The sequence below is a fragment of the Rhinopithecus roxellana genome, chromosome 4 (assembly GCF_007565055.1).
Source record: "Rhinopithecus roxellana isolate Shanxi Qingling chromosome 4, ASM756505v1, whole genome shotgun sequence".
NCBI classification, from domain to species: Eukaryota; Metazoa; Chordata; class Mammalia; order Primates; family Cercopithecidae; genus Rhinopithecus; species Rhinopithecus roxellana.
Genome location: NC_044552.1, coordinates 73,189,136 through 73,203,729, shown reverse-complemented (window position 1 = coordinate 73,203,729; position 14,594 = coordinate 73,189,136). Strand labels below are relative to the sequence as shown.

General features: G+C 42.7%; 1 protein-coding gene across 1 annotated transcript in view; it reads left to right on the top strand.

Annotated features, from left to right (window-relative positions):
* The window catches only part of FIG4 (FIG4 phosphoinositide 5-phosphatase), a 134,522-nt gene extending 122,740 nt beyond the window's left edge, over window positions 1–11,782 (top strand). Inside the window, exon 23 of the mRNA XM_010366034.2 lies at window positions 11,439–11,782. Coding sequence (XP_010364336.2) covers window positions 11,439–11,616 — 178 coding nt within the window. The 3' untranslated portion in view covers window positions 11,617–11,782. The remainder of the gene's footprint in view (window positions 1–11,438) is intronic.
* Window positions 11,783–14,594: the final 2,812 nt, after the last annotated feature.

Below are 14,594 nucleotides of genomic sequence, written 5' to 3'. Positions count from 1 at the left end.
AGGGTTTCACTGTGTTAGCCAGAATGGTCTCGATCTCCTGACCTCGTGATCCGCCCATCTCGGCCTCCCAAAGTGCTGGGATTATAGGCTTGAGCCACCGCGCCCAGCCTGATGTTTATTTGTTTAAAGACTGTCTCACTCTGTAGCCCAGGCTGGAGTGCAGTAGTATGATCATGGAACCTTGACCTGCTGGGCTCAAGCAATCCTCCCACCTCAACTTCCCAACTAGCCGGGCCCACAGGCATGTTCCACCACACCCAGCTAATTTTTTAATCTTTTTTTTTTTTTTTTTTTTTTTTTGAGTTGGGAGTCTCACTATGTTGCCCAGGCTGATCTTGAACTCCCGGGCTCAAGTCACCTTCCTGCCTCAGCCTTCCAAAGTGCTGGGATTACAGGCTTGAGCCACAGTGCCTGGCCTAATGATTTTTTTTTTTTTTTTTTTTTTATCCTTTGAGTAAGCAATATCTTCTGAGTTTTTCTACTTAAAGTTGCTTGTTTTTTTCTTTTAATTAATAAATATTTTATGGAAGGTACTTTGAAACTAAAAATCCTTCATCACATTTTCATTTTTTTCATTGTTTTTTTTACTATGAGATCGTAACTTCCTGTATTCAATGGGATATACTTTGTTACTGACATTATTTGTTGTGAAGCTCAGAGTGTACCAGATTTCACCAGCGTCTCCTCAGCCTGGCTCCTGTGTTCTTTGGATATGTCCTCATCAGCCTTTGAATATGTCTTTGATTTCTGGCACAAGATGTTCTAGGCTCATCATGTCCTTTGTCTGTCCCAGCCCTGAAATCAGTCATTTCTCTAAGGATCCCTGATTATTTTTAGTGGAAAATGACATTAAAGCCAAGATCTGGGCATTAGGTGTACCTGTTGCCATTGGAGTGTCACTGCCCCCAGGCCCACTGAAAACACATTCACAAATTTGTGTGTACATGTACATATATGTGAAAATGTATATGCAAGTATATACATGTATATCTATTTTATATATTATATAAAATATTTTTATAAATAAAATGCAGCTAAATATATATTTAAATCCATAAGTTCATACTGATTCTTCTAACTGTAGGGTATCCAGGGTTTATTCTAGCCTTCTCCCTGTTCTTGCTAGTAACTGCCTTCTCCAACAGTGAGGAAACTGAACTCACATTACCCTTCTTATATTTATTTGATTTATCCCCCCATACATAACCAGTTGGCCATCACCACTGCATCCACCCCTTCCCGGGACCACATGAACACCCTCCATTCAGGCTCTGACTCCACTCATGGAGACACCCGCCCACAGGGATGCGCTCCTCCTCCCCGCAGGCCCCAGACCACCCCTCCATGTGGACTCCTATGCCTGCCTCTCCCTGCTTGGGCTCTGATATACCTCCTCAGGTTGCATCCACATGCATCCCCTCCTCTCCGCATCCAGGTTCTCACTCCCTACACTGGATCTGTCCTCTGGAGGAATGGCCTTCCCTTGCCTGGGCTCTTTCTCCCCACTCCAGGCTGCCCCCCTCTCCCTTAATGAGAGTGTCCTCCTCATGCTGCTTGGTGCCAGCATCCCCCAGGCTGTCACAGGCTGTTCTCCATGCAGATGTCTGCCCATCTGAGGCCTCTACTACTGGCCTGTGCAGTGGAGAAGGGAAGAGCATGGCTTTATGATCACATAAGGGCAGTCGACACTGAAAGGGACATCCTGCTCCCCGACAGCTGAATTTTTCATTTTTTCTGTAGTAGTGGGTTCCAGTTTTCCAGTTACACTGACATATTTTAGGAAGCTTGTTTAAATGCAAATTCCAAAGCAAACAAACAAACAAACAAAAAATAAATAAAAACATGGAGCAACCAGAGTGTTCCTAGAGTATGTTTAGATTATGGGGGACACTCAGTTTTCATTTTGGACTTTTGACTACTGTTTAAATTTTCCACATTTATGCTTTTATTTATGTTACTAATACTAACAGATTATAGGCCATGTTTTCTTTATAATTGCCAGTATTAAAAATAATTAGCATTATTATTTTTTAAAGAATAAAAAAATACAGAATCCAAGGCCCCATTGCTAGAGATTCTAATCCAGCACACTTGGGCCAAAGCCTGGAAATCTGTACTTTGTACAATTCTCCATTTGAATGTAACAGCCAGGCTAGGGAGCTGCTCTGCTGGATCCTTCACAGGAATGTCCTTGGTAGCCAGTGGGACATCCACTGGGTAGAGCACCCCTGAATTCATCCGTCTGCAACCTCAGGACACTTAGGTCTTGTTTTGGAGGCTCATGATCCTACTCTTACCTTCTTCCAAAAGACAGTTTTCTGTGATTCTTAGGAAAACTCTGAAAAGATACAGGTTAAGCATCCCTCAAAACCGTCAAGGTCGTCAAAAACAAGTAAAGCCTGAGACTGTCACTGCCCAGAGGAGCCTAAGGAGACATGATGACTAAATGTAAAGTGTCCCAAATGGGATCCTGGGACAGTAAAAGGACATTAGGTAAAAACCAAGTATGGACTGTAGGTAATAATCATGTCTCACTATCAGATCATTAAGTATAGCAAATGTACCATACTAATGGAAGAAGGTGTTAATAAGACAGGAAATTGTATCCTGCACAGACCCAGTGCTGTGCGGGATACCCAGTCCTTGTTGCCTGTGGCTCAGAGCCAAGCCCTCTCTCATTAAACAACATGGAATACATATGAACTCTCTGTCTTCTACACAGTAATTCTGTAAATCTAATGTGGGTCTAAAATTAAAAGTTTATTAGAAAAAAGATGGAAGTCACAAGAAATGTAATGATGTGACATGACAAAGTCAATGGTAGCTCTTTATCAATAACCAGGAAAAGATGGAACTATCAAAACGGACATGAAGAACCTAAGTAGGGCGTCATCACTTCCATGTGGGAGATAAGACACACACCATTACTGCAATTCATTGGTCTGCGTTTCCAGGAGTGACAGCAGGAGTGGCCACCGCTGCTTCTGTTCTAGGAAATGTGAGGACAGAAGGGACTGATCCCTCCAAAAGGTCACTGTATAAACATCTGATGGATGACCATTTGTGCAGAGGAAGCATCTGGCCCTGCATCCAGGCAGGGAGAAAGGATGGCTCTGGGAGGAGCAGTTACATTCTTTGCCCTTTGAGAACAGCTGTTGTGTGCTTGATGTGCCACCTGTCCTTTGTTGGCAGAAAAGCCCTTTCAGAGCAGACCCAGTACTGTGCAGGAGAACCAGTCCATGTTGCCTGTGGCTCAGAGCCAAATCCTCTCTCATTAAACAACAGCCGAAATGTTTGAGTTAGAGCCTACAAACAATGCAGCCATATATTGGTGGATGCTTCCCCAGTGTTTGTGATAATAAACGCAGCTGAAACAGAGAAAAACTGCACTTCTTTTTATACTAAGGTAGACAGTATGTCCTGCAAATGGGAGGGAAATTGTACTGTTTATAAATTGCATTCTGAATTGGAAACATTTTACCTATTTCAGGTCAGAAAATCATCGTGCTTTATTTCTCTAAAACCAAAAGTTATTTTTAAAATACAAATGGCCTTTTTTTTTTTTTTTTTTTTTTTTTTTTTGAGACGGAGTCTCACTCTGTCGCCTGGGCTGGAGTGCAGTGGCCGGATCTCAGCTCACTGCAAGCTCCGCCTCCCGGGTTTACGCCATTCTCCTGCCTCAGCCTCCCGAGTAGCTGGGACTACAGGCACCCGCCACCTCGCCCGGCTAGTTTTTTGTATTTTTTAGTAGAGACGGGGTTTCACAGTGTTAGCCAGGATGGTCTTGATCTCCTGACCTCGTGATCCGCCCGTCTCAGCCTCCCAAAGTGCTGGGATTACAGGCTTGAGCCACCGCGCCCGGCCACAAATGGCCTTTTTATTTTACAGCTCTCAGAGAGTGTGTAAAAAAAAAAGAGAGAGTATAGTTCTACTATATCTGGACCAACACGAAATATCAACGGCAAAGGCTAAAACATAAAAAGTACCACCACTCATATATGTGCCTGTGGTAGACTGTCCTTTCTCTCTCCTTGAGGAGCAAACATACATGTGCTCAGCTGCTGAAAGAGTTCATTCTCTGCCAGAACCATCTAGGAACAGAGGTCTCTTGGGGGCATGGGAGCTTGCTCCTGGTTAAAATAATAGGGCTGGTGCTAAATTTCTTTACCAGTTAGCTGACTGTGCTGGCCAGGGTTCAGTTGCAGAAAGCATAATCTGCTCTAGGTAAATTAAACAGAAAGTGATTTATTATAGGATTTTAGGTAGCTTTCAGGATCACTGGAGAGCTGAAGAAGTAGACTCTAGACCAAACTTCCACAAATGACTTCCAAAACCATATGGCAAACCATCAGAGGAGCTGCTGTGTCTGCCTTCATCAGGAAGCTATCACAGCAGCTGCTGGCTCCAAAACCAGCCACCTCAGCTATACAGTAGTCCCCATTTATCCACAGTTTCTCTTTCTGCAGTTTCAGTTACCTGAGGCACAGAACAATAAGACATTTTGAGTGATGGAGACCCTATTCACGTAACTTTTTTTTTTCTTTTCTTTTTTTTTTTTTTTTTTGTTAGACAGAGTTTCGCTGTTGTTGCCCAGGCTGGAGTGCAATGGCACTATCTTGGCTCACCACAACCTCCGCCTCCTGGGTTCAAGCAGTTCTCCTGCCTCAGTCTCCCAAGTAGCTGGGATTACAGGCATGCACCACCATGCCTGGCTAATTTTGTATTTTAATAGAGATGAGATTTCTCCATGTTGGTCACACTGGTCTCGAACTCCCAACCTCAGGTGATCTGCCTGCCTTGGTCTCCCAAAGTGCTGGGATTACAGGCATGAGCCACCGCACCTGGCCTCCCAAAGTGCTGGGATTACAGGCATGAGCCACCGCACCTGGCCTCACGTAACTTTTATTACAGAATATTGTCATGCATGTTCTATTATATTATTAGGTATGCTGTTAATCTCTTACTGTGCCTAATTTATAAATTACCATGTCATAGGTATGTATGTATAGGAAAACAGGATATATGAGGGTTGGTGCTATCTGCAGTTTCCAGCATCCATTGGGGGTCTTGGAACCTATCCCTGAAGGATAAGGGGGAACTACTGTATTCAAAAAGCCAGTACCACAGTGCCCAACTCAAGAGCACATCACCTATGCCACTAATCTGCAAAACACATACCCTGCATCTTGCTGCTTTCCATATGACCCAGTTCCAAATCAAAGCACTTGAGTACAAGTCATAGGTAGAACCTAAATTGCATTTTGAACCTGAATTGCAAGGGATCCTAGGATATTCGTTTTTGCTTTTCCGCTGCTGCACACTAGACGGGGAATGCAGTGGATGATGAGGAGCCTCATCTATGTCATGTGTTACCATCTGCCCTCTAGCTTCCCGGTTACCCGTGCATACTCTTCTTGCTATAAGTAGGACCCACTCCATCCCTTGTAAATTTCTGCATCCCATTCAAAGTATTGGATCTCTGGGTATGTGCAGCTCTCTTCATCAGGTCCAGATACTGCTTCTTACCACCTAGTGACCTGTAAATAAAGACTGCCTCTCTGCTCCCAATATACAGTGGTGACAAAGGAAAATTAAAACTCTCACTCAGAAAGGAGGAGTATGGGAAACATACAACTGCTATTTGTCCTTAGTAGTGACCTCATCCCACTAGGCAACAATGATAAAGGCACCCTGCTCAGATGGTGGAGTGAGGTCCTTGGGTAGCCACTCAGGGCTTCTTTGTCCATGAAGCCCAAGGCCCAAATCAGTTTCAGTTGGGTCACATTTTGCCAGCAAAGTAACTTTTGGTTATTATAGCTTGTGGGATTTCAGAATTGCAGATAGGAATTATGTATCTGTAATTGTTTTTTGTTTTTGTTTTTGTTTTGAGGCAGAGTCTCACTCTGTTGTCCAGACTGGAATGCAATGGCCTGATCTCGGCTCAGTGCAACCTCTGCCTCCTGGGTTCATGCAATTCTCCTGCCTCAGCCTCTGAAGTAGCTGGGATTACAGGTGCCTGTCACCACGAGCTGCTATTTTGTGTAATTTTAGTAGAGACGGGGTTTCACCATATTGGCCAGGCTGGTCTCGAACTCCTGACCTCAAGTGATCCACCTGCCTCAGCCTCTCAAAGTGCTGGGATTACAGGCATGACCCACCATAGCCATGTAATTAACAATAGTTCACCTTTACTGAGCACTCAGGCACTATGCTATACATGTAAACTCATTTATTCCACTCAACAGCTGTGTGAGGCAGGAATTCTTAGTATCCCCTACTTTATTGATTTCTACTAAATCTTCCTTAAAAAGCCATTGAGTCCCTACCATATGCCAAGAAAAAAGAGCAAAAAGTCTGTACAGCCTAAGCAAAAGTTGCTCCCAATCACATGAGGGAGACAGATGGGTGCACAGACACAGGTGTGCACAGGGCTGTGGGAACAGAGGAGAGGGGCGTGCCCTGCCTATCCCTCAGGCAAGGCTCCCAGGCAGGTACTAGTCCAACTCTGTCCTCCAGGCAGAGGAAAAAAAAACAACCCTGAGTGGACTGGGGAGGTCATTCCAGCAGCTTGTTAATAGTAAACCTGCTTTTTCAATCTAGCGACTGTCAAATGTTTCTGAGACCGCAGCTCACATTAGAATAGATGGTGTACCATCTTCCATTAGCTACAATAAAAGTATATCTGATAAGTAGTCATTTAAAACATTTCTCTAACTCTTCTTGTACCTCTACTGCTATATAGGCAATACCTGATTAGCCACATGCAGATGAACCACAAGATTAAGAGGGCTACCACCTCACCCACACCCCCGAAGCCTCCCATTACTCAGAGAGCTGGTCCATCTGAACATCTGCAGTATGCACTGTCTCTGAAGGGAACAGGTCCTGCCAGAGTAGACGTGGGAGTTGAGCTGGGAAGGAGCTTCTCTGAGAGCAGCCCTGGGTAAACAGGGGTGGCATGGCCGTGCCCATCTCCAGAATAAGGAAAATGGAGCCCTGCAGCTGACAGTATAGCAAATGTAGGGCTCAGTTTGAGGGATGGGTGAAAAATACACTTTTAAAAATAGAGCCTGGTCAGTTCTGGAAGAAGGCTGCAGCAGCAGCATTTTAAAATCTCTCTGAATCCTCACACAAAAAACAGAACAACTGCTTAGCAAAACCAGGTACCCACAGACAACACTTACTTCAAAAGTATGTGATACAGTATGCCCACACACCCCCAAATCTAAAGAGGCTGTGGAGGTCAACCACCCACAGCCATAAGACCTGCGTGATAGCAGTGTGTGTGCAAGGGGAAGAAGCAGGAGGGAATAGTGGGGCATCTGGCAGGCCTGAGAATAGGAGAACCCCAAAATAGCTCACAGGTAGTTGCCAGAAATCACTGCAGCTGAAACAGAAGGGGTTCACCCAATTCAGTACCAGGGGAGTGCAAGGGGTTTTTGCTGAGCTCTGAAAGGGGCTGAGGCCGTCTAGGCCACATACACTCTTGAACCCAAATGGCCAAAGCTCCCTTCCTGGACACAGCAGGAGAAACTGCTGACAGTGGCATTAAAATTGAGCAGGACAGTGGAGATGAAGGAAGGAGAAAGCCCAGACAACACTGAGTAAGGTGAGCAGAGAGGAAACCTCAGAGAGCAAGCTGCGGTAGTTTTCAACACTTCACCAAAACAACCAAAGAGAGTTCTGTGAAGTTAAGTGAATCTTTCCTGAGCAACATCTTCTTAAGGCTCTGCAAAACTAATTTTGCACAATAAGCAACAGAAAAGTATCAAGGGCCAATCTCATCATAGAATTATAAAGAACAGCAAAATAACATTCCTACACACAACAAAACCACGCCAGAAAGACAAGATAATAAAAGAGGTTAAAACGGAAACATACTATTTCAAAATGAACTAAAATACAAAGCTTTAAAAAGAAATGAAGAAAGACATTAAAAAGGATTGAAAACGAAGTGTCAAGTGATAATTTGACAAGCCCCAATGAATTACTGGATCTAGGCATTGGCCTTAATGGCTGTTAACATGAAAAAGATAAGCAAGCAGACACTGTGGCCCTCCTGATGCAGCAGTACACCACCACCCATAGTGTTCCCAAAGCAATCAAAACAGCATCTCACCAGCCTCTGGATCCACCTGCTGACCCATAGCACATATAAAGGACAGAGGAACTGCGTCTTGACTATACAAGCGGCTAAATTCAAACTGAGGGAAACTCTACAACCCAGATTCTTCAACAGATACATTGTAAGAAAAAGAAAGATGAGAGACCGGGTTCGGTGGCTCAAGCCTGTCCCAGCACTTTGGAAGGGCAAGGCCAGGAGGATTACCTGAGCCCGGGAGTTCGAGGTTGCAGTGAGCCATGATCAGTCCATTGCACTCCCGCCTAGGAGATACAGCAAGACCCTGTCTCTTAAAAAAGAAAGAAAGAAAAAGAAAGACGAGAGCATCTGTAGATTAAAAGGCATATCACACTTTTGAAATGAGCAAGACGATAGAATCTAGGGATGCACATTTGAATGACAGTGTCTTTTTTTAAAAGTGCAAACAAATGATTCCTATAGAAGTCAGGAGAAGGTTACTTATGAGTCAGGGTAGGGGATTGTGATTGCGTTGGGGCACCTGGAAGGGGCTTTGGGTTGGTTGTCAGAATTTCTGTTTGTTGACCTGGGTGATGTTCACTTTATAATAATTATGTTGTTGTTTTGTGTGATTTTCTGTATCGGTTTTATTTTGCAATAAAAAGGTGAAAAGCACTGATAAATGTGAAGCACAGTAGTTTTTCTATGATAAATATTGGGTAAATATTGTTAGTTTTTATATTTAATTAATGTATACATTAATGGCATTTCAACAGAAAACTTTACCAACCTTGTAGCAGCCTCTAAGTCTCTATCGTGTATTTCATTGATCTTTTCTATATAACAGTATAAAACAAAAACAGTCACACTTTAAGGACAAGATGTTTCAGCTCTACCTAGGAAATAATAGGTGTTACAATATGTTATCTAGATTTATCAGCTCCAAACCCCATATGCTCATTAACTATATTTTTGTTCCAATATCTGCACAATAGAATAACCATTATAAAAGTTCACATGGCTTCACTTAAAGCACAGTACTTGGTGGGGATGGTTGAAAAAAAAAAAAAAAAAAATATATATATATATATATCCCTTCTGCATTGTTTTTAAAGAATATGTATACATATATAAGTGGGTGTAAAGCATAACTATATATATAGTGTGTGTGTATATATATACACACCATATCTCATCTACACACATGCATACACACTGTTTTTTAATCTAGTGAATCTGATGACATATGAGTCTACAAAAGATAGAGAATAGCAGCCTTAGACATAACAAATACATAAATTTCTTTAATATATATTAATGTCATTGTATACTTTGATCTACAAATAATTTCTTTGTGCTGTCGATGTTGGCTTGGCGATAAAATCCTCAACCTTTTCCAGACTGCAGTATCTTTCTTGTTGGTCGGCCATTGACATGGCTCTCTGACAGGTTGAAGACAGATCAGTGTTTGAGAAACACGTACAGTAAGAGTTTTGCTGTCCTCATGCTCTCTCTAATACCAAAATGTCATCGACTCTCTTCCTATGGAAGTCTTTAAAGACCCAGCCTACTCTAAGGAGCTGAGATTCCTCATTGCTGATCCTTTGAAGGGCCTCATGTGCAGACAGGGCAGCCTGCTCCCCTGGTCACCCCTAGTTCTGTGTTATTTTAATGCAATTTAATGTAGTTTCCAGTCATCTCAGGATGTGTCATTGTTCTAGATAAAGGCAAAGTACAGTAAACTATCTTGACTGTTTGCTGGGAGCATAAAAAAGACCCACGTTTAATTGTAGCACATCCTATGAAGATAGAGCCCTTTTGGGGGGTTTTACTGTACAACTTCCGTCTTCCTTTGTATGTCACCATACTATCTAGTGTCCAGTGAAATGTGGATATTTCAAATACAGACCCAGCTGGGTCTCAGGTCCAGTTCTGTGTCTGACTGCAGGGAATCTCCACAGGGGTCCCATCTGACCAAACCATTTCGCATCCAGGGTGCCTTTCTGATTCCTCTGATAAGATGCACCCTAGCAAGGCTGAGATCTCAGCTCAGCAGAATAGATTCCCCAGATTTTCTTTCCCTGTGTTATCTTGGGTGCCCTGTTATGGCCAGCCACCCCCATTCTCAGAGGGCCAGCCCTGAGCCAAGTGGCAGAGTGTGTTGTCCTTGTGCCCCCAAGCCCCTCACAATGCCTTGTTAGCTTACCATCGTCCCCTTTTCATGACCTTCCTGGGCATGCACGTGTGCTTGCACACTCCGTACACATACACACTCTGCATCACACCTGACTTTTTGGTTGACTCATCCCTTGAAGGCTTACTTCCTGCTAAGGATGTCAGACACGGAGCTGCATTTTGACAAGGCCTTTCTGGAGACAGTGCCTTCCCCAAGGGGTGGATGGCAATTTTAAGCCTATGGCAGCCTGAGTGGGGTGGGAATGGAGGGATATTTTTGAATAGAGAGATTATTGGGTGCTTTTCAAATTACCCCAGAAAGGAAGGAAGCGGCGGCCTGTTACAGACCCACAGGCCGTCTTCCAAAAGCCAGAGGCCAGATGAGTTGCAGAATTCCGAATTGGCAGTTAGCATAGCAGGATGGTACATACACCTTATAATAATATCCCCAGCATGATTGGAGGCCATGTCCAATAATTAGACACATTAATATTCACAGGAAGTGGGGGTGATTATTGTCAGCTCATTAGGACGTGCCACAAAATGAGTTTCAGTTGGGTTACATTTTGCCAGCAAAGTCACTTCTGGTTGTTTCAGCTTTTAGGATTTCAGAATTGCGGTAAGAAATTCTGTACCTGTAATTGTTAACAATAGTTCACATTTACTGAGCTCCCAGGCACTATGCTGAGTGAACACTTTATACATATAAATATGCATATAAACTCATTTACTCCTCTTTACAACTGTGTGAGGTAGGCATTCTTATTATCCCTTGCTTCACGGATTTCTACTAAATCTTCCCGTAAAAACCAGTGAGTTCCTATCATGTGCCAAGGAAAAAGAGCAAAAAGTCCATACAGCCTTAGCTAAAGTTGCTCCCAGTCGTGTGAGGGAGACAGATGGGTACGTAGATGTGGGTGTGCACAGGGATGTGGGAACAGAGGAGAGGGGTGTGCCCTGCCTGTGCAATCCGGTCAGGCTCCCAGAGGTATTGGTCCAGCCCTGTGCTCCAGACAGAGAAGAAAACCAGCCCCGCAAGGACTGGGGAGGTCATCCCAGCGGCTTATCAAAAGTAAGCCTGCTTATTCAATGCCAGCGACTCTCAAGTGCTTCTGAGACCGCTCCCTGTGGTCCTTCCTTATGTTTTCTTTAATGCAGCCCTCTCTTTATTCATCTTTCATAGAACACCCATCTCAGCTTTCTCGCAAGATAACATCTATGAAGTTCAGCCCCCAAGAGTGGACAGAAAATCTACAGAGATCTTCCAAGCCCACATCCAGGCCAGCCAAGGTATCATGCAGCCCCTGGGAAAAGAGGACTCCTCCATGTACCGAGAGTACATCAGGAACCGCTACCTGTGAAAAGAGCGCAGGCCCACATGGGGGCCACATTTGATTAGCTTAGAACCTGTCTTGTCTCATCTTCAAAGGGTAACTTATCAAATGTCCTTTGCGTCTGAATCCTTTCCCCTTTTCTGTCACTTGCAAATTCCAAATTATAGCTAATAAAGTAATAACTAGATAATTTACTGTTGTTGCCTTTCTTTATTTTAGAAATACTTTGTTTACACATGTGGTCAATATACTATCACACCATCACATTCAGAAATTCACAGGTATCTGCTGAGCACCTGCCATGTGCCAGGCACCATGGCAAGGTCTGGGAACATCCCAATAAGCAAAATAGGCCAAAAAATTCCGCTCTTGTGAGGAATGAAGGTGAAGTATTTTTATTATCTTTATCCATCAAAGCAAAGTATTGTTTCCTTATAGTTAACATTTTAACATGTATTCTGGTGGCTTCTATGTTAACTTTGATCAGAACTACATAGATAATCTAACATAGATTAACTTTGTTAATTTGGATCAGAAATTTCATTATTCTAAAAGCCCTTGTTTATAGGAAATAAATGCTGAAATATTTATGGATAAAGGGACAAGATGTCAAAAAAGTGCTCTCCAATGGTTCAGGATAAAAAGAATGAATGATAAATCAAATGGAGCAAAATACTAATAATTTGTAAATCTAGGTAAAAAGTAAACAGGAGTTCTTTGAGCTACTCGTGCTGCTTTTCTGTAAGTATAAAATTATATCAAGGCTGGGCACAGTGGCTCACGCTCACAGTGGCTCACGCCTCAGCACTTTGGGATGCTGAGGCCGGGGGATCACCTGAGGTTGGGAATTCAAGACCAGCCTGACCAACATGGAGAAACCCCATCCCCACTAAAAATACAAAATTAGCCAGGTGTGGTGGCACGTGCCTCTAATCCCAGCTATTCGGGAGGCTGAGGCAGGAGAATCGCTTGAACCTGGGAGGTGGAGGTTGCAGTGAGCCAAGATCAGCCATTGCACTCCAGCCTGGGCAACAAGAGCGAAACTCCGTCTCAAAAAAAAAAAAAAAAAAAAAATTAAAATCAATTGTTAAAATTGTTATTCCAATTGACTTCCTGTGGCATGCAGCTGCATTACATACTTTGACATTTGGTGTTCAGTCAGGTGTTGACTGATCACAGCACGTGTTTTGTTCTCTGTATAGTCAAACATGAATGTGGACAACTTTCTGCATTTCCTAACAGTTTACCACAAATGATTTGATCTCATTATGTGTATACTTTTGTTACAGACTGTCCCATTCTCCCGCCCCATAAACAATATAGAGAAGAAATCCAAACCTTCTAATGGGAGAAGGAAAACTAGTCAGCCAAAATGACTTGTAAGCTATCACCAACCCTGACGTGCTGGGAATTCTATGGAAGGTTTTACATTGCAAAGAAAGGTTAAGTCCCCATTTGACAGATATTTTTGATTGATGCCATCATGAAGTAAAGATTAGAGAATGACAAAATAATAGGTAAGAGGAATTTTGTGTTGGCGCAGGTTGAATATCTAACACAATAGCTTGCTGTTGTGTGTGGGAGTGGGATCTCACATGAATCTTCCCAAGTCAAAGAATAATCCCAAATTGCTGCAGAGATGCCAATTATAGATCAGACACTGATCTTCATTTTTAAAATTTATTTTTAACATGGCTTCTAGAGGTCCACCTACTTAAGAAAAGGATGAACTTAAAGTTCTTTGAGAAGATCTGAAATCCAGATCTTCTTTCACAACCTCCCTGAGCTTAACTTTCCTTAGCTGTAAAATGAGGATAATAATCCCTACTTTATTGGCTTATTGTGGCACTTAAGAGAGTCTGCATGTAAAACATACAGCCATGGTTCCTGGCACATAAATGATGCTGTCAACAGTAGCTGCTGTTGATGATGGCTGTGGTTGTTGGTGGTGACAGTGATGGTGTTCTCAACACCAACACCCCGATATTTTCAATTTAAGGCAGCTGTGTATGTCCTTTTCAGAGTTAACACAATTTTGATGTAACAAGATGGTATCTGAGCTATTAATCTTGACATTCAGATTACTTCAACTTTGGATGTACAAGGAAGGCTTTACAAATTGATGATAGCAAAGCAGACATAACATTTAACCTCTAGAAAAAGGTTAATGACCTCAAGGAGCATGTAAACAGTAAATGCGTATCTGAAAGTACTAAAAAGCTAATATGTCACGGAAAATATAGAAACTGCTCTTATTTGTAGACCCAAAGGGAAGCAAATATGGTTAAAAGCAGGAGCTTTGCTCTCTATCACTTACTAGTAGCTGTGGATCTTTGAGCAATCGCCTAGTAGCTCTAATCCTCAATTTTTTCATCTAGTATAGCAAGTTGCTGAGAGAAAGAAGATACCTGTAAAGCACTGGGTGTGGTGTCTAGCACAGCATAAATATTCACTGAAAGATCACTGATCACATGTAATCACCAGCACTTGCTAACCTGGTACCTCAGCGTCATCTCAGAACAAGGTTATATATTAATGCTTACCATGTCCTAGTCACTGAAAAAGAAGATGTCCTAGTTCAGCTTGGCATTGTAGATTTTAATTATTTAAATAAGACAACCTAAATGAACCCTGAGACACAGTAGGTCATAAATTGAAATCTCAGCAAATAATGGCCAGATCCCATGAAATAAAATGTTGTTGGTTGTATTATCATACCCAAGGGCAAAGCATTCACACTGAAATAACAGTGTGAACCTCCTAAGGGTGTGTGCGTGCATGCGTGTGTGTGTGTGTGTGTGTGTGTGATGGTGGGAGATAGGGCTGGAGGGGCATGCCTCTTAAAGCCACTTAGTATATAAATCTAGCCACCACTATGGAGGAAGTCATGTATCATTTTGTCAAACCTGGAGATCCTTCCTTCTTGGTTGAACTTTTCCAGCTTATACATTCCCTGCCATGCTGTTGAGAAGCCTGGACACATGTATTGAACAAATGATTCTGAC